General features: G+C 40.0%; 1 protein-coding gene across 3 annotated transcripts in view; it reads left to right on the forward strand.

Moving 5' to 3' along the window:
• MYH11 (myosin heavy chain 11) overlaps positions 1–21747 on the forward strand; it is a 56152-nt gene extending 34405 nt beyond the window's left edge. For all 3 annotated transcript variants that reach the window (XM_050906225.1, XM_050906227.1, XM_050906226.1), the window contains 29 exons: positions 316–489; positions 696–869; positions 1357–1471; positions 2414–2607; positions 2777–2898; positions 3014–3083; positions 3228–3388; positions 4229–4337; positions 5240–5371; positions 5661–5867; positions 6261–6398; positions 7050–7173; positions 7623–7794; positions 8379–8591; positions 8736–8880; positions 8968–9174; positions 10228–10332; positions 10438–10590; positions 11003–11251; positions 11511–11723; positions 12430–12642; positions 13313–13474; positions 14243–14371; positions 14943–15031; positions 15280–15403; positions 15549–15757; positions 16319–16427; positions 17034–17206; positions 21282–21747. In XM_050906225.1, the coding sequence (XP_050762182.1) occupies positions 316–489; positions 696–869; positions 1357–1471; positions 2414–2607; positions 2777–2898; positions 3014–3083; positions 3228–3388; positions 4229–4337; positions 5240–5371; positions 5661–5867; positions 6261–6398; positions 7050–7173; positions 7623–7794; positions 8379–8591; positions 8736–8880; positions 8968–9174; positions 10228–10332; positions 10438–10590; positions 11003–11251; positions 11511–11723; positions 12430–12642; positions 13313–13474; positions 14243–14371; positions 14943–15031; positions 15280–15403; positions 15549–15757; positions 16319–16427; positions 17034–17206; positions 21282–21420 (4524 nt within the window). In that variant the 3' untranslated portion in view covers positions 21421–21747. The remainder of the gene's footprint in view (positions 1–315; positions 490–695; positions 870–1356; positions 1472–2413; positions 2608–2776; positions 2899–3013; positions 3084–3227; positions 3389–4228; positions 4338–5239; positions 5372–5660; positions 5868–6260; positions 6399–7049; positions 7174–7622; positions 7795–8378; positions 8592–8735; positions 8881–8967; positions 9175–10227; positions 10333–10437; positions 10591–11002; positions 11252–11510; positions 11724–12429; positions 12643–13312; positions 13475–14242; positions 14372–14942; positions 15032–15279; positions 15404–15548; positions 15758–16318; positions 16428–17033; positions 17207–21281) is intronic.
• The last annotated feature ends 2235 nt before the right edge of the window (positions 21748–23982 follow it).

Raw genomic sequence — 23982 nt, forward strand, 5'->3', positions numbered from 1 at the left:
CTGGCTGCTTGCCTTTCCCTTGGGCAGGAAGGGCTGGGGCTGGCAGCATGCTCCTGCTGGGCTTCTGCAGAGCTCAGTGTTTAGAGCCAGGTTCTGCTTTTATGGTTTATTGAACAGGTCCCAGTACAAAGATTTACCACTTGAAAACTTACTGTAAATTTTCAAGTCCTTATATTAGAAAAATATGGATCCTTATATGTGAATTATTGTAATATATAAAAAGAAATAGAAGATAGGAAATTTCATCTTGTCATTTAAGTTCCCTCTTGAAGGTCTCTTTCTAACATTAGGAATTCACTTTTTTCCTCTTCACAGGTCAATTCCTTTGAGCAGCTGTGCATCAATTACACTAATGAGAAACTTCAGCAGCTTTTCAACCACACAATGTTTATATTGGAGCAAGAGGAATACCAGCGAGAGGGCATTGAATGGAATTTCATTGACTTTGGCCTTGACCTGCAACCTTGCATTGAGCTGATTGAAAGACCAGTAAGATTATATCTCTATAGTTGGGATACTACATAGGTTGCATCAGGATCAGTTATGTATCAGTACAATAAGAGAGCCATTTAAGGTATTTCAGATCCTTTGTTGCCTGGGAGGATTTATAACATAAGGGATAAAGAACCTTCTGGTAGTGCTCTTTTTTTGTCTCTGCCTGTGATGACACTGATCTGATATTGCTTACATTGCAGACCAACCCTCCAGGTGTCCTGGCTCTGCTGGATGAAGAATGCTGGTTCCCCAAAGCTACTGACACATCCTTTGTGGAGAAACTATGTCAAGAACAAGGCAACCATCCCAAATTCCAGAAGCCCAAGCAACTCAAGGATAAAACCGAGTTCTGTATAATGCACTACGCAGGAAAGGTACTGGAAAGATTGAGCTATTTTGACTTAGGGAACTTTGATTCTTTGATGCCCAAATGGTAAAAAAGAAACAGTCCAGTACCCGCATTGATAAGAGATGTCTTTAATTATATAATGTATATATTAACTGCTTTAATCACATAACTTATGAAATAAGATTTGTAGAACATTCGTGGTTGTACTAAGCTCACATGAAAACAAAAATAACCAGCACCGGGGTTATTGAAAATACAAGTAATTTGGATTCCTTTCTAGCAAGCAGATTTTTTAAAGGCAGGGCAGGTGCCCTGCCATGGATATGCCTGCAAAAAGCTTTTCAGATGCTAGTACATGTAAGAATAAATACTCAACTCAGTTCTCAACCATAGAAAGCTTTTCACATTATTATTATTTGTGTGATTTTGTGTTAATACAGTGCCCTGTGTTCTTGGACACTCCAGATTTCTTTAATAAGAACAGATTTTTGACGTAGCAGTGTTTCCTGCAGGTTACCTACAACGCAACTGCCTGGCTAACAAAGAACATGGATCCGCTAAATGACAATGTGACTTCCCTGCTGAACCAGTCTTCAGACAAATTTGTAGCAGACCTTTGGAAAGATGGTATGAATCACAGCTCTAAATCAGTAATGTGGTTTAAAGGGAGAAACTTCTACTAGAACTTTTTGACAGCCGTCCCTTGCTGGCAGGACACAAGTGTGAAAATGATAAGCATATAAGAGACTGAACTAAGAAAAAAGAATAATGTGTTCTAAAGACATATTTATGGAAAGCATCATTACATAGTTTTAAGCACTATCAAAAGATGTCCCTACTTAATATTATTCAGCAACAGAATAAAAATTATTCATTACACTGTTAAAATGTTGCTGAATATGTGATATTGTAGACTTCATTTAATACAGGTTACTGTTGGGTTTATGAACGACTTACCTTACACACTGCTCTCCTAGAAGTCCTGCACAGTTCTCTCCAGCAATGTATAATCTCAACCAAACTCCATCAGAAGAATGTCTGTAAGCATATAAAACACTTTGTTTTTAAAAAGTTTATATGGATCTGTAACTCATATACTACAGTAAAAATATTTAAACACAGGGACATAAATGTGCATGCAAACACCAGCAAGGTGGCTCTGAAGTATCAAATAACTGAGGGAGATTATTAGCTAGACTTTCAGAACCACTGGGTAACAGATGGGAGTCAAGAGATGCTGTTGTTCCTGGTTCTGACACCAACCTACCAACTGGATATTTTGCAGAAGGACTATCCTTTTTAGAGCAAACATAAAATGCAATATATTCTGTGTATTCAGTTGCTCTATTCTGTCACTAGTTAACAAAGATCCTCATTTTCATGTTTGACAGAAGTAGATTATTTACCCAGAGGGTTGTTCTAGTACTTTTGTTAGTACGCTTCTACTGCATCAAAAATATATTGGTCCTCTTTGGGAAGCTGCAGTTTAACAATGCCAGTGACATGTGTAATGTGAGGTGAGGACAGTTTATATAAGCAGTTCCATTCATACTTTCTTTTATATTTCAGTGGACCGTATAGTTGGGCTGGACCAGATGGCCAAGATGACTGAAAGCTCACTCCCTAGTGCATCAAAAACCAAGAAAGGCATGTTCCGTACTGTTGGCCAACTCTATAAGGAGCAGCTGACCAAACTGATGACCACCTTAAGGAATACCAATCCCAACTTTGTCCGCTGTATCATTCCAAATCATGAAAAAAGGGTAAATTTCAAATGCTCAATTTTCAGACTCCTGGCACATTATTCATGTTGAGCTGCTCACTGTACCAGCACATCACAGAGCTGAATGATGCCTTCAAACATAGATATGGAGCCAGTAACATTTTTGTAAATTTCTACTGTGCTAAAAATACTTTCTGTTCCCTTTTCAGGCTGGCAAACTCGATGCCCATTTAGTGCTGGAGCAGTTGCGCTGCAATGGTGTCTTGGAAGGTATTCGTATCTGCCGGCAGGGATTTCCCAACAGGATTGTCTTCCAGGAGTTCCGTCAGCGGTAGGAATCCCTCACTCAGTCCTAACTCTGGGTTTAATAGTGGTGTAATACACGTTTGTCTGTACAAAATAACATGATGTGTTTCAACCTCCCTAACATCAATGTCTTTTGGCAGATATGAAATTCTTGCTGCAAATGCTATTCCTAAAGGATTCATGGATGGGAAGCAGGCTTGCATACTGATGGTGAGGAAAGCATTTTTGATCCTATTGATAATCAGGTCTATACTTCTTATATAAAAGCTGTTGAGAGTGAACAGAAATGAGAAGTGATTTTTCATATCCTGAACCTCAGCACTGGGGTTAACAAATATCCCTGTTTTCCTCCAGATCAAAGCATTAGAACTTGATCCCAACTTGTACAGAATTGGACAGAGTAAAATATTCTTCAGAACTGGCGTTCTGGCTCACCTGGAGGAAGAGAGAGACCTGAAGATCACAGATGTTATTATCGCCTTCCAGGCTCAGTGCCGAGGCTACCTAGCAAGAAAGTAAGAATATATACTAGCAAAAAGAATGTCTTCTGCAGCAGAGTATCTACGGTAGCCTTTAGTTCTCTTATAACAACCTGAAGATATTAAGACATTTTATTATTATCTATTATTTGTATTGCATTAGAACTCACCTTGTGTCCAATGAAGGACTCACTTCCTGCCCAGAAGAGGCTTATTAGTATAATTACAGGGAAGCAATTACATTGTGAGCCTACTTACACCCTCTGTACAGTAAGCTCTCTGAGGCAATGACCCATCATTTAAACATGTTTGTACAAGCGGGAGAAGGAGCATCCTAGCCTATGACTGGAGTCTTATGCACTATTACAAGTAGCAGCACCACTGGCATTTGTAAAACATAAAATAATTTCTTACACAGCTTGGGCATGAAGCACTGATCATCTAGCATGATCTCAGTTAATGTACATCACAAAACTATTAGCAATTAATGCCCTTTTTCTGCACACTACCAAGGCTTTCAAATTGCTGAGCGAAGAAATTTAAATATAATAGGTTTCAAGAATGATGATCAATGCAAGTTCTGAGTGCCCGTGTACTCTGGAAAGATGTTCACATCCAGAACCAGATGTATACTTTGTGGTTTGTGCCCACCTATGGATTGCAAACAGCCAAAAACCAGAAGACTAAATAAAATACCAGAAAGCTAAACAGAATTATCACCTTTCCTCAAGAAAACACAGGCACTGAATTTGTGCCAGACTTCTCAAACCATGTGGCTAATCAGCAGACTCTCATGCCAGTTTCTTTCCTTAATGTATCTTGCAGACACCTTGTATTCTCAGACTAAACCAATTTGCTTTATGTTTTTAATCACAGAGCCTTTGCCAAGAGACAGCAACAGCTGACTGCAATGAAGGTTATCCAAAGAAATTGTGCTGCTTACCTGAAGCTGAGGAACTGGCAATGGTGGAGACTATTCACTAAAGTGAGTGACTGCTATCAGTGAATCTCTCCTCAGCTTTCCAAAAGAAATGAAATGCACAAGATACCGAGGTATATCATGTCAGGCACATCCTTTTTCCGAAGTCCATTGCAGCTGATGGCAAGAGCCTCATTAACTTCACAAAATTTTGAGTTAGAGATACTCTGGATAGTTATATAATGCCATTAACATTAAAGCTTGAGAAGAAAACAAACTAGTTAAGCAGAGAGTCATAAAAGATTTTGCATGTTTGGGGACTTTTTTTAATTGCCAAAAATGAAATAATTTCACAGGGATGGATAATGAGAAGACAGAGTAAAACTGAATTTTGTGAACATGCACAGTTATGTATCTATGGGGGACTCAGTAGCTCAGGAGTTCCCTAACTGGGACACTAAACATCTTCCTGCTAGGCACTCAAGCAAATTAAGTTTATTTTCCTACTGAAGAGGCCTGGTTTGGTTTTTTTTTTTTCAAGAATGGCCTTCAGTTTGGATTCAGAAAACTGTTCCTACTTGCATTGATAGCAACGTCCTCTGCAACCAGAAACAAGCAGTAACACACCCCTGCATGTGCACATTGCCTTTCTGCACAGAAGATGTAGCTTTTGTACATTATCAATGGACAAAAACAGGCTTGGAGCCATTAAAAAAGTGACACTATTGGAGGCAGAGGTGTTCACAAGGCTCCAAGAATTAACACAGAGATGGCCAAGAGCAACACTGCTGAGGCTTGCTGGTTTAAACACGCTTACTTCAAGCTTGGCTGGACAGTATTTGTCCACTACCTGAGCAACAACAGTCAGAGCTACCATTAGTGCCAGTCAGCCTGGCACCTTTAAGTACCATGCTCAGTAACATAAATACTGACAGGAAACGTTCTTAGAAAAAACTTTTTATTTTCAGGTGAAACCACTGCTGCAAGTCACCCGCCAAGAGGAAGAAATGCAGGCCAAGGATGAAGAACTACAAAAAACTAAGGAAAGACAACAAAAAGCAGAGAGTGAATTGAAGGAGCTGGAACTGAAACACACGCAGGTGATTCACATCTCTGAGCCTCTGGGAAATGCTAGCTGTTCTTTCACCATTTGTAGAAGCTATTGCAATAAAAGTGTCTTTTTTCTTTGTACTTACAATTGTATTCGCAGCAATGGTCCAGAACAAGAGTTCAGTGCAGACAAACTTGCAGTTACTTCAGTAGAGGCCTAACGTCCACACAAGAACCTGTGGTAGAGCTGCCTGCCTGGACGCTAGGACTATCTAGTAAAAAGACAGTGGGGCAATTTGCAATCCAAGTCTTAACTTCCTATCCATTTTATTTGCATAGCTTTGTGAAGAGAAGAACCTCCTTCAGGAACAGCTTCAGGCAGAAACTGAACTGTATGCTGAAGCTGAAGAGATGAGAGTCCGTTTAGCTGCTAAGAAACAAGAGCTGGAAGAGATTTTGCATGAGATGGAAGCCAGAATTGAGGAAGAGGAGGAGCGCAGCCAGCAGTTGCAAGCAGAAAAGAAAAAGATGCAACAACAAATGCTGGTAAGGAGGCATAAGTGACAAATACAAACAATAACTTGTGTCTCAGAGAAAAAAAATGGAGACTGGCAAACCTCAGATCCCATGAAAGTGCTTGCTATACAGCCCTCTGTAGAATATGTGTCTGTGCCACTGAAGTAAGAACAATCAATTGATGCTCTTTCCTCCAGAGTTCTCTTCTTCCCCATTCAATTTTAAATAATCTTTTCTCTAAAAAGTTATTTTAACAAATCTTTCCTTCTAAATCACCAAGCATTACAGATTGTCTAGTTCTTAATAGAAACAAAGTCTACAACATACCCCACATACAGTGACAAACATTAAGCATTTCTGATAGTCTAAGCGGTATTTTATTTCCAGAATTCACGTTTTGTGGGTTTCTTTTTCCCCTCAAAGGACCTTGAGGAACAGCTGGAAGAAGAAGAAGCTGCAAGGCAGAAACTGCAACTTGAAAAAGTAACAGCAGATGGCAAGATAAAGAAAATGGAAGATGATATTCTCATAATGGAAGATCAGAACAACAAGCTAACCAAGGTAAGTGTTGTGGGTCTATTTTCTTACTTTGTGAAAATAGCGCAAGATGAGAGAAAACCTTCTCTTCCGCTAGAACAACAGGAATACTCTTGACTATATAGTCTCATGGGTGTACAGATTCACCAGACCATCAGTCCAGTCTCTATTGAACAAGTTTCTGATAATTTTTCCATGCTTATTTAAACAATTCAAAATTGGGTAAGACTACTGGTTTTGAGGTCTGTTGTGGTAACATATCTTAAAGCAAAATACCCACAGCAGTCAAGCACAATCAGTGGAAGACATGTCTTCTTGGCACCAAGCAGAGTAAATAATTCTCTTGGTTTTCAACTAATTTCAACCAAACTTCATGATTAAAACTGGAAGTAAGCATGTATTCCAGTATTTTTTGAAAGGGGATGCTCCTCTGAACTGGGCCCTGTACTTACCAGCCATTAGAGTGAGTACAAGATTCTAAGAGCAGCAGATCAGAGAATACGGAAGTCATAGACGCCACTCCTCTGTAATGGACAAATTGAAATATATCACTACAGTCTCAAGAAATACAGCATAAAAAGACAGTATCTTGGACATTTTTAGTTGGCAAAGAGTTGCTTCACGATCACCAATGACAGACACTTTTGTTAACAGAAGTATTTTATTTTTCTTAAGGAAAGAAAACTCCTTGAGGAAAGAATAAGTGATCTAACAACAAATCTTGCAGAAGAAGAAGAAAAAGCCAAAAATCTTACAAAGCTGAAAAACAAACATGAATCTATGATTTCAGAACTTGAAGGTAACATGAACAAAAGTGGTTTATATCAGTTTTTTTGCCTTAGCACACAACGAAAAAACATAAACAGAATCGGGAGAGAACTTCTAAAAAATTTGTGGGGTGTTTTCCAAATTTCTTATGCTGAAGCCATTTTGTGCGTGAGAATCACTAAAACCCCAGGGTGCATAAACCACAGATACCTATTTTTTTTAGCATACAAAAGAGTAGAGGAGAGAAAATGGAGAAAAAATTAATGCTTCTTCTGGAGAAAGATAAATAAATGATTCTTTGGGGTGGCTAGAAATAAGCGATGACAGTAAAGTATTGCATGTTACTTCAGAAGCGCAGTGACTTGTAGTTAAATGTATGGCCTCACCGGAGGCCAGAACATTTTTTTGCCTAAGTTCAAGATCGGATTAAGGATTCTTTGCACTAACGCACTCCCATGACGAAAATCCTTACTTTTTCAGTGCGACTGAAGAAAGAAGAGAAGAGCAGACAAGAACTGGAGAAAATTAAGAGGAAGTTGGAAGGGGAGTCGAGTGATCTACATGAGCAAATTGCAGAGCTCCAGGCACAAATTGCTGAGCTGAAGGCACAACTAGCCAAGAAGGAGGAAGAGCTGCAGGCTGCTCTAGCCAGGTATTGACTCCTGAATCTGCATACAGGTTGAAAACCCAGGCTGGCACGTATATCTCTCCCCTTCCCAGACACTGAGATGCTGCAGTCATGACTCTCATCTCTCAGTTACACCCTCCCTGTGTGCTTTCCCCATTTTCCAAATTTCCTTTTGTGAAAAATAATTATAGTATTGTTTGCCCATAGACACATAATCTTACCTCCAGATATCAATGAAAACTCTTCCCAATGGCACTGGCAGTGCTGTCAAGTAAAGAATGAAATGTAACAGCATACTTCAGAGGCAAAAGGCAGAAATTACTTAAGAGTCTGACCCTGATCCATTCCAGACTCTCAGTGGATTTTCTGTATAAATTTAAGAGGGACAACACTCAACCAAAACTTTTGCTGAATCGGCTGATCAGCATCTCCAGGCATTGTGTCCTGAAAAAGTACAGCTGCCAGATCCTTTTTGCGTCAGTCCCCGCTCTTTCTTTGGTACTTTCTTGCACAGAACCTATAAACCTTTAATCTCTGTATACTGATTTCCTCAAAGTGACCTTTTTTTTTTTTTTTTTTATAAATAAAATGAAATACTCTCTTTTCAGGCTTGAAGACGAAACTAGTCAGAAGAACAATGCCCTCAAGAAGATCCGTGAATTGGAATCTCACATCTCTGATCTCCAGGAAGACTTGGAGTCTGAGAGAGCTGCAAGAAACAAAGCAGAAAAGCAGAAGAGAGACCTAGGTGAAGAGCTGGAGGCTCTTAAGACAGAGCTTGAGGATACTTTGGATACCACAGCCACCCAGCAAGAGCTCAGGTATGGAGATGTAGCAGATGGGCCAAAAATAAATCTCACCAAGCTCAGTACAATACTGTCCAGTAACTGTGCAGTAGTGATATTTTCCTAATGACTGGAACACTCTTATCTGCTGCTGCTCCATTTATGTGTGTTACCTTCCAGAGCAAAGCGTGAACAGGAAGTCACAGTGCTGAAGAGAGCTCTAGAGGAGGAGACTCGAACTCATGAAGCCCAGGTCCAGGAGATGAGGCAAAAGCACACTCAAGCTGTGGAAGAGCTAACAGAGCAGCTAGAACAATTTAAACGGGTAAAGAGAAATTCATCTTATTGAAACTATCCACTAGATAATATGGCTTCCTTTTATAGATCATCTTTCTTCACTTCATGCTTGTAGGCTAAAGCAAACTTGGATAAGACCAAACAGACACTGGAGAAAGACAATGCTGATCTGGCTAATGAAGTCAGGAGCCTGAATCAGGCCAAACAAGATGTGGAGCACAAAAAGAAGAAGCTGGAAGTACAGCTGCAAGAGTTACAGTCCAAATATGCCGATGGAGAGCGTATTCGGACAGAACTCAATGAAAAAGTTCATAAGTTACAGGTAGGAAGGAGTTTGACCTTTTGCTGTGACACCTTGGGCTTGAGAAGAACAGTTTATACCATTCTGTGAGGGTATATCTGGAGTAATCCTGGCCCTGTTGACTTCAGCCGAAATGCTCAATTTTTTGTCATCTGTAGGGTTCCTGCCTTTAACTCCTACCTCAATTATCACACAATTAAACAATTACAACTGCTCTGTCTCATGGAAGTGGGAGCTTTTAGTCTCACCGTCCCTCTGTACACATTGCAGTCTGTAATGCTACCACTGGTTCAGTGACTGTGCTGCATGTTTTACAGAGTTTCTTTCTGTTCATTCATTTTTAGGTGGTGGGAAACATTGATAGGAATGTGGCTTCTGGAAATGGATTAGACAGCTATTAAACACATAAGATGTGCTCAGAAAAAGTGACAATGAAAGGAGAATGCTCACTTATCTATGGCTTACTGTCTAGTAAGAAATAACTAAAGATAATTTAAAATGGTGCTTTGGTGGATGTTCAATGTCCAGCAATACTAATCAAGCTTACTGTTACAACTTTGTTCATAGCAGCAGTATGCTTTTCTTTACTATTTTAAGTTAATGGATAAATAAGCAAATATAATCAAAATGCATCAACCTGGGAAAAGGAAGGAAAATCCACAAAGATCCCCATTCCCCTTGGCAATCATTGAAAAGAACATACTAGTATTGCCTTATGAATATGACTAGATTTTGATATATAGTAACAAAATACTAAGGCAAACTAGACAAAAATGGCATTAGACCTTGGGGGTTTTAATACACAGGTCACAAAGGTGACATGTGCAGACACTGCAGAGTTTGTGTGTAGGATTTAGTTCCACAGGACTTAAATCCCACATATTGTCCAGAAAAATTATGGCAAAATTGTGAATTCCAGTTAAGCTAGAAACACTGTTGGTGCTTGAGGTGACCCAGAAGCATAGGAGCAGGTTCAGATCCTGTTAAGATTTCAATCTAGAGCAAACTAAAGTTTGGAGGAAGATTTTGAAGTTGTGCAAAATAACTGAGTTTATTCACTGGGGTGTCTCATAGGTTGAGGTTGAAAATGTTACTGGTTTGCTCAATGAAGCAGAAAGCAAGACAATCAAATTGACCAAAGATGTTGCGACCTTAGGATCTCAGCTACAAGATACACAGGTAAACTTGCATCCAGTAACAGCTCACCTACAATATTTGTAAAATGCACTATAAAAAGACCCAATAAACTAATGACTGTATTGCCAATTGATGTGGTGACTGTAGGAGCTGCTTCAGGAAGAAACGCGTCAGAAGCTAAACGTGTCTACCAAGCTTCGTCAGTTGGAGGATGAGAAGAACAGCTTGCAAGAGCAGTTGGATGAAGAAATAGAAGCAAAACAAAATCTGGAGAGACATATTTCAACACTAACAATACAGGTATCAGTGCCATAGCTAAATCACTAGCTCCATCACTGAGAGTTTTGTCAGTAATTCCAGAGGTTTCAGATCTGTAGAACTATCCTAGCACAGCACATGGACCTTCAGGGAACTAGTGCTGTTAGCCCAGATGGGATCCACAATGGAGCCAGGAGTCTCCCTCTTCTTTAAAGTGTGATCTCTAGGACAGGTACAAATGCAAGGTAGCTCCCAAGATAGTCTTGCACACTAGGCCTGTGTGCATACTAGGTCTGCCTCATTTTATGAAGGCTGGGTGATGGGTAACCGGTAACTAGCTTCACATGGGTCAAATTAGGTAAGATTTCTGGGTCTTGGTTGTCTCCTGGCCATCTTCTCTGCCAAGCTTTGTTGTCACTGCTATAAAGATTTGTCCTCTGAATTCAAATTTCAGCTCTCTGACTCTAAGAAGAAGCTACAGGAATATTCCAGCACAGTTGAAACCATGGAAGAAGGCAAAAAGAAACTTCAGAAGGAAATTGAAAGTCTCACACAACAGTTTGAGGAAAAGGCTGCTTCTTACGACAAATTGGAAAAAACCAAGAATAGACTCCAGCAGGAGCTGGATGACCTGGTGGTGGACTTAGACAACCAGCGTCAGCTGGTCTCCAACTTGGAGAAGAAACAGAAGAAGTTTGATCAGGTACGGATTTAAGATTCTCCCTTGCTGTGTTATCACCTAACTTCTCTGGAACTCACAGAGACTCCACTGGTTTAGTGAAAGATAAAGTAGGGACAAAAAGTAAACTAAAATTTAATTACACATACACTGGTTAATTTTGTATTTATATACCTTTAGCAAAAAGCAGAGATTTTTCTCTGTCATTAACAACTGACAAGACAGTTGCAATAGAAAAACCCTATTACTAATGACTTCCTGTATTAACACTACCTTTTTACAGATGCTAGCTGAAGAGAAAAGCATCTCTTCAAAATATGCAGATGAAAGGGACAGAGCAGAAGCTGAAGCTAGAGAAAAAGAAACAAAGGCTTTGTCATTGGCCCGAGCACTCGAAGAGGCTTTGGAAGCCAAAGAAGAACTGGAGAGAACGAACAAAATGTTGAAAGCTGAAATGGAAGATCTTGTTAGCTCCAAAGATGATGTTGGCAAGAATGTAAGTTTTGGGCTTAGCACAATTTCGACAACAATAACTTAAAATAGCAGCTAACAAACAGATCATTGTTTTCAGTGTGGGAAATTCTCTTTAGCACACAAATCCATTCAACAAGATCAGATATTTCATACAGAATTCAAAGGTTATTCCGTTTGTGCCCAAACTTTCAAGAGACTTGGCAAAGTAACTGTAAGCCATCTTTATTTTTAACACAACTTCAAGCATGAAGAAGATTCTTATTGATTTCTAAGACTGAAAAAACATTAAAGAGATTCTAAATAATTTACTAGTTTATTTAGCAGCCTTGAAGTTGTAAACTCTGCAAATCTGATTTTATTAATTCTATTTGACTTTGCCACCAGCCTAACATTTACTTGTATAGCTGCAGCAAGTTTCTACTGATGCATTGCCAATCACTTCTTTTATTACAGTGATATGATAATATTACTTCTAATACTAAATAAATTCAATTATGATACTTGACTAGATTAAAAATGAAAGTTTGGGATAAAGACAATCTTGGGTTATTTTAAGACAGATGTGCAAGTGTAGAAAAAATGCTGATTTACCATTTTCAGTGCAAATTAGTTTATTCATTGTCCACAGCTGATATTTTCAAATGTGGCCTACACTGCAGGTGACTGTGTTTAACTAGAATTATTTTTATTTCTTATAACAAGTCTATTAAATTCTCATTGCTTGAAAGGTCCACGAATTGGAGAAATCTAAACGGACCCTTGAACAGCAAGTAGAAGAGATGAAGACACAATTAGAAGAGCTAGAGGATGAGCTACAGGCTGCTGAAGATGCCAAACTCAGGTTGGAGGTTAATATGCAGGCCCTGAAAGGCCAGTTTGAAAGAGATTTACAAGCCAGAGATGAACAGAATGAGGAGAAGAGAAGGCAACTCCTTAAACAGGTACCATTACCTATTACTGCCTTTGTAAATATCTAACCAAGCCAGCTGAAAGTCCCCAGCCTTATGCCATTATTAAAAGCACCTTACTATATTGAGAAGAAAACATTATATTGCCTTGTGCTTGGCAAATAATAATAAAAAAAAATAGTAGGTTATTGTACTGAAAAAGGCACAAAGCTGCATAACAGTTGTTTTCCTGTTTCAATAGCAACCTGCCAACAGATGTAGCAATTTAACACTACAACCAATATAGTATAAAACATGAATTGTTATTTCTGACACAGTCAGAAGAACCTTCCCTATATTCTCAGTGCAAGTGAAAAAAGCTGCTAATACATCTGCCTTCCCAAGGTACACTGAATGGATACAAAAGCACTGGAAATGAAAACAGACAGGACACAACCTATTTGTATAGAAGTGTTGTGATAGCAAGGACAACTGCTGTAGTCATCATCTTGTAATATACACATTTCCATGAATACAGAACCCAAATTGCTGACTGCTTTCAAGAATCTTTAATTTTTGGACAAACCAGAAATCTATTTTAACTGCCAGGGAAATCACAATTAATAGAGAGAGAGGGGACTGTATACATTATTCAGACATACACAGAGCATTTAAGAGTGCTCAAGGACTTTCCTAAACTTAAGTTGTTTTCTTTAATGATCAGCTCCATGAATATGAAACGGAACTGGAAGATGAGCGGAAGCAACGTGCCCTGGCAGCTGCAGCCAAAAAGAAGCTCGAGATTGATGTTAAAGATCTAGAAAGCCAAGCTGATTCTGCTAATAAAGCTCGGGAAGAAGCCATCAAACAACTTCGCAAATTACAGGTATGTAATCCCACAAATACAGTTTTTCCCACTGCTGTCTTTTGTACAGCCACAATATGAAAGTTAGGTGACATCTGTGAACTTGATGCCTATTACAGATGATTGGTTAGAGGGGGAGTTTTAACTAGACTCCCAGATTCAAGTATCTGTACTGTAATGCTCAGTTTGAATGACAATGGAAAACTTCACGTGACAAACAATGAAAATCTTAAGTTTCATCATTGCAGAGAGCTTCCAAAATTCTCTGAGCCAACACTCATCTGCTATTGACTTACCCACATGAAGGAAGACATAGATTTCCACATAGAGAAAGGGCTACAGGATAAAATCTAATACAAAGCTTCAGTCCTGGTTCTAACACTTGACTCAAAAGCATAAAAGACTGTTCAGAAATCATGTTGTCTCTGAATTAGCATTTTCCTGTTTAAGTCTCCATATCAACTGTTCTGTCATATGCTGACAGCTAAACAACAAGAAGGGATGTATCAGAAAGATTAAGACTGCACATGTACTCAAATATTCAGAGGAAATACGGACAACAGGCATTACAAAAGCCACAGTGTGCAAGTGGAAGCATTGCTCTTCTTGGAATAGCATTTCAGACCTTTCCAACATATGCTAGCTGATCTCTCCAGAAAAAATATTATTTTAAGCCGGCATTATGACTACGTAAATGTGTATGTGTTCTATTCTGTCCAAATTTCTTTCTACTGGAATTGTAATAAAGCCAGACAAAAAAAAAATCTCTCTATTATTCTTTTCAACAAGGCTCAGATGAAGGACTACCAAAGAGAGCTGGATGATGCACGGGCTGCCAGAGAAGAAATATTTGCTACAGCCAGAGAAAATGAGAAGAAAGCAAAGGGCCTGGAAGCAGAACTCATCCAGCTTCAAGAGGTAAAGTGGGAAACTTAGAGCGGTATGAAGCAGACTACACATGACCTTCAGCAGCAAGACAGAACTGCAATGAAATAATATAATAGCTATTGGGGACAGAAAGCTCTAAGCAGCACTTGTAACAAGTTCCACATGTTCCATGCACTCCACTGAAGTTGTTGGATCTACATCTGAGCATAGCCAGATTAAGCTGAAAAAAAAAAAAAAATCACCTTGGAGGAAGGCACAGTTCACCAGTCTTAAAGGGAAATGAACTGTATGATCCAACACAAATTGTTTTCAATAGCTATAAGTTCCTGAAGTCTTGTTAGCGTTATTATTCCTATGTGTATTAAATGGCAATCTTGTGACGAAAACCAATAAAATAGAAACCAGCTGACAGGCTGGATAAAGTGTATTTCACTGTACTTCCCTAGGATTTATGATATGACAAGAATTTATTCCGTTAACAAGACAACCCATCTTATACCAGTTTTAGAAAGTTTACAGTCCTGTGTATCATGCTGTAACTGTTTGTCTGAACATTCACTTGCTAATTTCTTTATTATGCTGCATTTTCCTTTTCTCCTAGGATCTGGCTGCTGCAGAGAGAGCTCGCAAACAAGCAGATCTGGAGAAAGAAGAGATGGCAGAGGAACTCGCAAGTGCTACTTCTGGAAGGTGGGAATAGACTGGATTACTCACAAGGCTGTAAACATGCTGCTGAACGTTGCATGGCTGCTAAGAGAAGTTATGTTCCTCTCCCAACAGCCATCTGGTCTTGACAACACAACATGCACACATATGACTAGTTTCATTGAAATACCTAGTTCTCTTTTCTTTATGAATTATTGGCAGTTCATAATAGTTTCAGACACATTCAACTGGTCAGAGCCATAACTACACGCTTATTAAATTTAAACTTACAGGACAAGCCTTCAGGATGAGAAACGGCGCCTGGAGGCAAGAATTGCCCAACTGGAGGAAGAGCTAGAAGAGGAGCAAAGCAACATAGAGGCAATGGGTGATCGCATGAGGAAAGCAGTACAGCAGGTAGAGCTCATTTCAGCACATCACTTTCAGTTTGTATTCCAGTGAAAGCTATTTGTGGTTCTGAATAAGTATTTGGAGAATTGCCACCTATCATTTCTCTGAAAGCATGCAACACTTTTGACAACATCCATTCTCACCCTTGCAGGCAGAGCAGCTGAACAATGAGCTGGCAACAGAGCGCTCAACTGCACAGAAGAACGAAAATGCTCGGCAGCAACTGGAGAGGCAGAACAAAGAGCTGAAGAGTAAGCTGCAGGAGATAGAGGGAGCTGTGAAGTCCAAATTCAAAACTACAATTGCTGCTCTGGAGGCCAAAATTGCTTCTCTTGAAGAGCAATTGGAACAGGAAGCCAGGTACCGGTCTCTCAGAGGGCACAGCTGTCCATTTATTGTTCCAGTTAATGAGACAGAAAGAAAACAAAGGCATATAGGATTTGTGTCATCAGGCTCTCAGTGCCGTTAAAGCTTGGTAAAGTCTCTCCCTCACTTAACATTTCTTAGACATATGGCCAGTAACTGGAGTTGTTACAGGTTCTGATTAAGAACCATTTTATTGCTGAAAAGTTCTACTGGTATCAAAGGCAAGGATCTGCTCCCCTACATTTTAGAGTAGCTGCCCTATGATCCTGCCAGGTTAACTGCCATAACACATTGTGCCATTTGTAGGATTATTTCTTGAGGCAATCACCTTGTGTTTCAGAACAGATCTCCTGGAGCACCTCTAGCATACAGCAAAGACACATATTTGTTTTGATCAGAAGAACATGACCTTTAAGTTTTGCTTAGAATTCATCGTTAAATTCAGTAAGGCCTTTAACATATGGGTCCTTGGTGCCAGTTTCATGAGCAACATGCCTGAGGCAGGTGAAGACTACAGACCTTCCATGTCACCAAATGTTGCACTGTCATTTGCAGAGACAAGCAGGCTGCAGCCAAGACGTTGCGCCAGAAGGACAAGAAGCTGAAGGATGCATTGCTGCAGGTGGAGGATGAGAGAAAGCAAGCGGAGCAGTACAAAGATCAGGTATCAGACTGTGTCATGAGGGTCTTAGTCTGGGGCACAGGGATTTTCAGGTTTTACCCTAAGAAAGGAAGATTCCATATTCTGCCTCAAAGAAATATCCCTCTAGAAAGCAGACTGTCTGCTTGGATTCTATGCTGGGAGAGCTATACAGCCCTTTGCTAAAAGACGGGACAATATAATTCTTCTTCCATGCTGAGTCAAGTGCCAAAGTACTAGTCCTTGTCAATCAGCCAGCTGCAACAGTCTGACTGCACAGTGATATACAGGACTGTGCACAACATCCTTACTGGTATATGAATGGAGATGATGAACACATTTTGTTTTAAAATTTTAGCTTTACCTAATTCACACCAACCTGCAAGCCAGAGAAGCAGAGGTAGGACTGTGCAGCAAAAGAAACAAGGTAGTGTCTGAATACAGTATCTATCAGCAAAATGAACTCCCACAAAGCAAATTTATTTTTATATTTTTTAGATTTTAAGCTTCTACCTTTGATTCAGGCCATGTTTCAGTAAAACTCTCAAGAGAAGTATGAAATTAAAATGAGGAATGTAAAGCTATTAGATCTGTTTTGAATTAAAGCATTACTCTCAAATTTCCCTTTAGGCCGAGAAGGGCAACACACGACTCAAGCAACTGAAAAGGCAGCTGGAGGAGGCTGAGGAAGAGTCTCAGCGTATCAATGCAAACCGCAGGAAGCTGCAGAGAGAGCTGGATGAAGCTACTGAGAGTAACGAAGCCCTGGGCCGTGAGGTTGCAGCACTAAAGAGCAAGCTCAGGTAGAGTGCCCTTGTTCAGGATAGCCTTTCCCACTCATTGACAGCCTTGAAATTTAGAATGCAACTAGAGAAGTGAAAAAAAAAAAAAAATCTGTTCAAGTAAAGAACAAGACACTGATAATGCTGCAAAGTTACTCATTCCTTGTATTAGCTTGGCAGATACAACAAAAGGCCAAAGTCAGAAAGTGAAGTGCATTTCATAGACTGCAGCAGTCTCAGGATTTCAGCTGTGAGATGAACAACTGTGATAACATGGCACAGGCCTTACTCTTTTTCTAATCAAAAATCCTGTTGGCTTAAATAGGAGCAGAATTAGGCTTGGTTGCTTTTGAAAACACCCCTTATATAATGGCTGTACCTATTTGTAGAGAAGCAGTCACAAAAGTGTAGAAATGCTTTTGCTTTTCACACATGCACAACTCACACATGACTGTAAACAGTCTTAGACAACATCACAGGTGGCAAAAGGCAAAGCACATTATATGACTCTTATCCAAAAGTCTCTTTGGACTTCACCACAAAGGGATTCAGTCTCAGACCAAGGAAAAGATCAAAATATGTCCCTTTGCATTTTCTTGTTAAAAACTGACTGGGAAAAAGATAAAGCTGTGATCAGTCAGCTACATACCCGAGGTCTCCTGCAGTCACCAGGTTTGAAAACACCAGCTCACTGAAATAAAGAGGCTGACTTGAATTATAAGGAAATTGCTCTGTCTGCATCATCACACCGTAAAACTTTGCTTTCTACCTCAAACCAACAGTATTTCAGTGATAGTAAAGCACCTACCTAGTTGTGTTCTTGAAGCAGTTTGCCAGTGTGTTTACCAGTAACATGCATGAACCTTCAGATGTGGATTTACTTCAAAGTGAAGAGTTAGGGATGTGGTAGCCTTTTCCATTAGCACCATCTTGGGTGCTGCATGCTCCTGGCTGCTTTACAAAGGAGTGGCTGTGTCCAGCCCTTTTTACATAGAATAGCATAAGGCTCAATTTTGTTTTGTCTAAATGTAATGTAATTGGCTGTAATGTACTTTGTTTAATTATTTAAAAGTAATCTACCTACCTCTCATCATGACCATGTGCTTAGTATAACTGCCCGGGACTCTCTATCTCTGTTTCAGAGGGACACAGGAACCTTCGCATGACTAAGCAGGTACCATGCCTTCAACTTTGCAGCTAGCTTGTGTTGCACAAATTTCCATTTTCTTTGGCCCAAGTAAAAATTATGTGAGGTTTCTGCAAACTGTGAAGGCTTGGATATCTTGGCATTAATCTGTTTTATCAAAAGAGACAAATATTACAATAATCTAGCTACCATCAGCTGTTCATCAGTGATACATCTTTCTTACAAGTAGGTTATGTACTGATGTAGATTTACCAATGTTGCATTCTCACAAGCTCTACCAACAGAGTACCTGATAAAGTACTCTGACTTTTTCTGCATGAAAAGTGTCTTTTTTGCACCTCATCTTTGTGCACAGCCACAAAGATTAAAATTTTTCAAATCAAATACACCATTGATTAGTAAAATTGATTAAAAGGACTAATGAATATGAAGTGTCACAGCATGTCATTAGAATTTCACATTATTTCTTACGCATATTGTAATGCTGACTCTAAGGTAAGATCCCATCTAACTCACCTGAGATTTGGGAAGATCCTACTTGCATGTGATTTATCACACTTACACCACACAATCACAGACAAAAGAGAAAGTTTTGCCTTTCATTACATAGTACTCTGTGCCTGTATTGCTTAGGCTTTTAGACCTATTTTGCAGGCATTACGTTGCTTGTCTACTGTTATTAAAACATAAAGCACGGACACAGAAATTAATATTGACACTGTAACCTAGCACAGCATTATATTGTACTTTATCACACTCTCTGGAGATAGGAACAATACCTGCTGTTACAAACATTAAAGAGCTACTGCCTTGTAATATTTGTATATCTTCTATTTTACATATGCTGGATTTTGCTGTGAATACACAAATATTTAAAGATGATGTCTTGTCCTTACATGTGGCTTTTAGTCAGCCTAATATTTCCAGTCAGACTGCTACTCAAGCACTACTCCAGTAGCACTTGTTCAAAGGTAGATTAAATACAGAGATGCTAAGCAAAGACTAATGCTTAACGCTTGTCTCAACTGTACACGTTATTCTAAAGGTACTAATGTGAATGACCACATGAATATTATCAAACCCATAAACCTGTTTAAGAGGAACAGATAAAAACAAAAAGTGTTTATCCACAGGGCCAATACCAGTTTAAAGAAGTATTAGGTTTATGCATACTGTAACAGTTTATGTTAATAAGTGGTTAGTGTGTGATAGGGAGTTCACTTCTTTGTAGCCAAAGCTGTACTGCACAATTTGGTTAGACTCTTGCTGTTACTCCCCACCAGTCCCGTGTTCTCTTACAGCACTTCAGTGAATTACTGCAGCATAAAGAGAGTTATCTTACAAATGACTCGTGAGTAATTGAGTCCAGATAGCAGGAGTCCAAGGGGGTAAAGAGCTCTTCCTTAATTGACAAGAATTAATGAATTTACTGACCTAATTAGAACTTTCTTGTTAAACAGTAATAACAAGTATCTGCTATCATAAAATAGTAGACACTGCTGTTAGACTCTGTCAGGCACATGCCAGGGTAGAAATGACATACCCTTGTGTTCAATACATGCCTTCGGCACCAGAACAACTAAGGTTAACTAACAGCAGATCTTAAATGAAGCTTTATTATCCAGCTAATTGCTTGCTCACAGTGAAGTTTAAGGGCAGAATTGTGGAAAACAGACTACCTGTCACACTTCCACCTTGGAAACACAGATTTGTGCCTCTGAAATAAGTTAGTCCAGCCAATGTTCCTACCCGCTTCCCTTGTATGGAAGATTGAACTTTGGCCTTACATAGCTGCTTCAGAAAGGACGACACCGGCTTAGTCTTTTGCAAGGACAAGACAAGCCTTTAAATATTTATGCATGATTGCCATACCAAAAAGTGCAGTCTCGGATGTATTTAACACCAAATTGGTAATTTTGGCACAACATTCAGTGATCGTGAATTTATTTTACTGCTTATGTCTGTGGTCTCAAGCCTTTACAAAGGTTTGCTTAATGAGGGGCAAGTGAGAGGCCATGTTACAAAACTTAAGTGTTTTGTAGCACAGTAGCAATGGAGGCCAAGAAGAGACAAACCCATCTTCTGTCTCACTTGCTCACACCTCCCCAAAAAATTAAACTTGAGGACCAAAGTGTCCCTGCCTTGGGCTGTGGCTATGAAATATATGGGGATGGGAGGGAGATGGGAGAGGAAAAGGGGGTAAGATGGGAAAAAGCATTTTCTGTAAGCTCTTCTGGAAGACACTTGCACTGTTAGGTATCAGCACCTGAGTTACAACACAGTACCAAAGCAGCAATGGTTTCCTCTCTCCATTGGGAAAGAGATTAGAGCTACTCACAACCCAGGATGCCATACATGTCAAAGCACCTGTGGTGCTCTGACCAATGCAGCCTTTGTAGAGAGGGACTGTGGGCTCAAAAATGCCTGCTGACATCTGCAGATGTCAGCACCGCTCCAGTCCCAGGTCTCATGGGCCTTCAGTCACTGGTGGGCTTATTCAGACTGCAGGTCAGAAATTCAGCACAAGCGCTCTCTCTCCTTGCTCTTCTAAAGGGACAGAAAGGACACTCCCCTGCTGTTGTGGGTACAAGCAGCCCCCTTTCCCATTCCTTCCAACCACAACCAGTTGCAGTCCCCGTAGGGGAAAACAGTGAAATGAAGGGAAGAGTAAGGTGGTTTTGGGGCAGATGAGACTATTTAGAGGACAACTTTAAGCACAAGAACAGGAATCCCATCACAGTTCCAAGCAACTGGGAGTTTCAACCTGTCCACAAATTACTCTTACATGCTACAGAACAGAAAGTTGTATTAGAGGCCCACAGCCCCTTGCTGTTCTGCATTTAAAAACATCAGCCCCACAGGTACTGTTACAAAACTCTCTGCTTATTTGTGAGGACTGCAAATGACCTAACACCTGATTTTTTTTTTCCCCTTCTTCTTTTACTGCAGGAGGGGAAATGAGCCAGCATCTTTTGCCCCACCCCGTAGATCTGGAGGCAGAAGAGTAATTGAGAATGCAACAGAAGGAGGTGATGAAGAAATGGATGCAAGAGATGGAGATTTCAATGGAACAAAAGCCAGTGAATAAACACGCTTAAAAAATTGCACTGCAGCAAGGGGAGGGAGGACGATATTTAGCACTGTATAAGTCTACTCTTAGTGTCAAGGTCACATACACCCACTCCTCTGACAATGATAAAAGCACAACTGCTTTGTCTCCAGTGTATAGATTGACATTAAAAGTACTCCAAAACTTATTTTACCATGAAGTGTATTTGAAAAGGTAGGGGTTTTTAAACACTCAGAGTAATTCACTTTGAGAATCTTCCAGAAAGTGAGTTCTAGTAGCTCAGATAATTTAAATCGCAGTGAACTATAGTTTACACAGGATTTGTGAGACTGTTGCAGGGGGAAGGGGGGGGGGAAAGGCATTGGTCAGTTAATCTTTTCTTAAACTTTCGTTTTGTCTTGAGTATTCGATTAATATAGGGTTTTTTCCTGGTTACTACACCCCTGATGCACCATTCACAAGGTGGAAGTGCCTTTTTAATCACTTACTGAAAAATAAAGTATCATTTGTTCAAATTAAGTCAACTGTTACAGTTTTATATGCACCATGGATGTGCTTACACACTAATAAAAGGCTATAAAAACTACTCCAGTGTTCTTGTGTACAGGTGTCACTTGGGTGCAATACAGCATGCTCAAAGGGAATGGGGGATGCAGTAGAGCTTCTTTACAACTCAAATACTTTTTAGAAAAGGTCATCTGTAATCATTAGAACAAAAAACTGATTTTCTCCTAAGCAATTGCTTTTCAAGGAATAAAAAAAAAAAGTATGCACACTGAGCTGAATGTAAAATGATAGGAAGTACTTGGGACAGGTTTGATTACCTCCTGGACACATGGTGCTAACTGAGGTGCCCTAGGATGCATCCAGGGGCTGACAGACATGACACAGGACCTGCACGAGACTTCCAGCATTCTGGTGCAGCAACTGGAAAGCAGGCAGGGCCCTAACTGTCTGTCTTTAGTCAACTGAACCCACCCTTGAAGTCTGTATGTGTAGGGATATTTCCAACTAAAGCCTCTAAAGCAGACTGAAAACAATTAGAAACTGAATGCAGTGATCCAAGCCAAGCTATTCTCCATTAAGGGATCAGCACGCAGTTACTTTTCATTTTTGGAGCACCCCAACAGGATCGCAGCCCGCTCCTGGGAACTACCAGGACCTACCACAAAACCATGCAGCTCTAGTACTTTCAGATAGCAGCCAGCTTTGTGGTCACACTGGGGCAGTAGAGAGCCACGCACAGCAAAGCCCGGAGTAGAATTACTGTAAATCGAGTACAGAGAGCTTACTCGATGTCTTAGATTGTACAGCAAGTGAACCTTAAGCAGTGTGACTACAGGGAGAGCAAGTCATGCAAAAACATCCACCTTGACAGCGAATGCAATCATTTTCTAAATCTAAGCATTCCAGAAGGCACAGAGATCACGAACTGGAGATTCAGACCAGGCACCTTTTAGCCAGCAGAATCAGAGCCCAAAGAATTCTCTCTACTCATGAAAGAGTAAAGGAAAAGTTTAAATAAGAATCCATTTAGAGCAATTAAGATGACAAGCTGCAGAGCAGGGGGGTTAGGAGCTATCGGATAAGACCTTTTCATTGCTTGATCAGCCACACAGCCCAGCTCTGTAAACATGCTCAAGAGCTGGCTGTTAAACACACAGCTTGTGAGCCTGCATGCATGGGAACAAGGAGACCAAGGAAGTCAGACTTCATATAGAATGGTCCTAAGCACCAATGCTTGGAGCAGAACCAGCAAACTGAACACGGAGCCCTTCTAAAAGGAATTCATCTAGAAAATTCACATGCATAGTGGTAGAGGTTGGTCCGATGGGTAGAGCACTACTCTATCACTTGAGAAAGTCAGGTTCCAGTCCCTGTTCTGCAAAGCTTGTGACAAAACACAGAGTCAGAGTTTCTTTAGCAACGCCACAGAAAGCATTCTTCTGCAACAGTGGCCAAACTAAAGTTCCTCTCCCCCCAAAAAGTTCCTCTCTGTATCTTAGAGGTGACCGTTCTGGACTAAATTATTTTGACAATTCTCAACAGCATATCCACCCCTAGTCTGTCTGATTAGATCTGTAGTCACATTAATAACAGATCTGTAAAATATATAATACTAGCATGGCCACAATTTTCCAACTTTCTACCTTATCTCAATGCTGTGTCTCAATCTGACTGCAAGCCAACTTGCTCACCAAGGAGGCAAATTCTGGTAAGATAAGGAAAATGCAACTTGTCTTGACTGATCCCTCCAGGCTACACAGTCCACTGAACCATAGTCCATGTGTCAGCACAACTAACAAAGTAGCCCATGCGCTTCTGCTCCTCATGGGTAAGAAAAGAGTGTCAACTCCATGACAAAAATCATGTTAAAACAGCCAGAGTTCAAGATTTTAAGAGAGAGCAATGCCAATACTAAGCACTGTAAAGCCCAGAGGCATCTTTAGCTATGGCAATATTTACATTCTTTAGGGTAGGAAACCATGAGAAGAGAGAGATGTAGGAAAATCTTTGCATATGATTCAGCAAAACAATGTCTCTTTCAGCTTCATTGATCAGAAACAGATGAGAAACTGG

Source organism: Gymnogyps californianus, chromosome 15, assembly GCF_018139145.2.
Source record: "Gymnogyps californianus isolate 813 chromosome 15, ASM1813914v2, whole genome shotgun sequence".
NCBI lineage: Eukaryota > Metazoa > Chordata > Aves > Accipitriformes > Cathartidae > Gymnogyps > Gymnogyps californianus.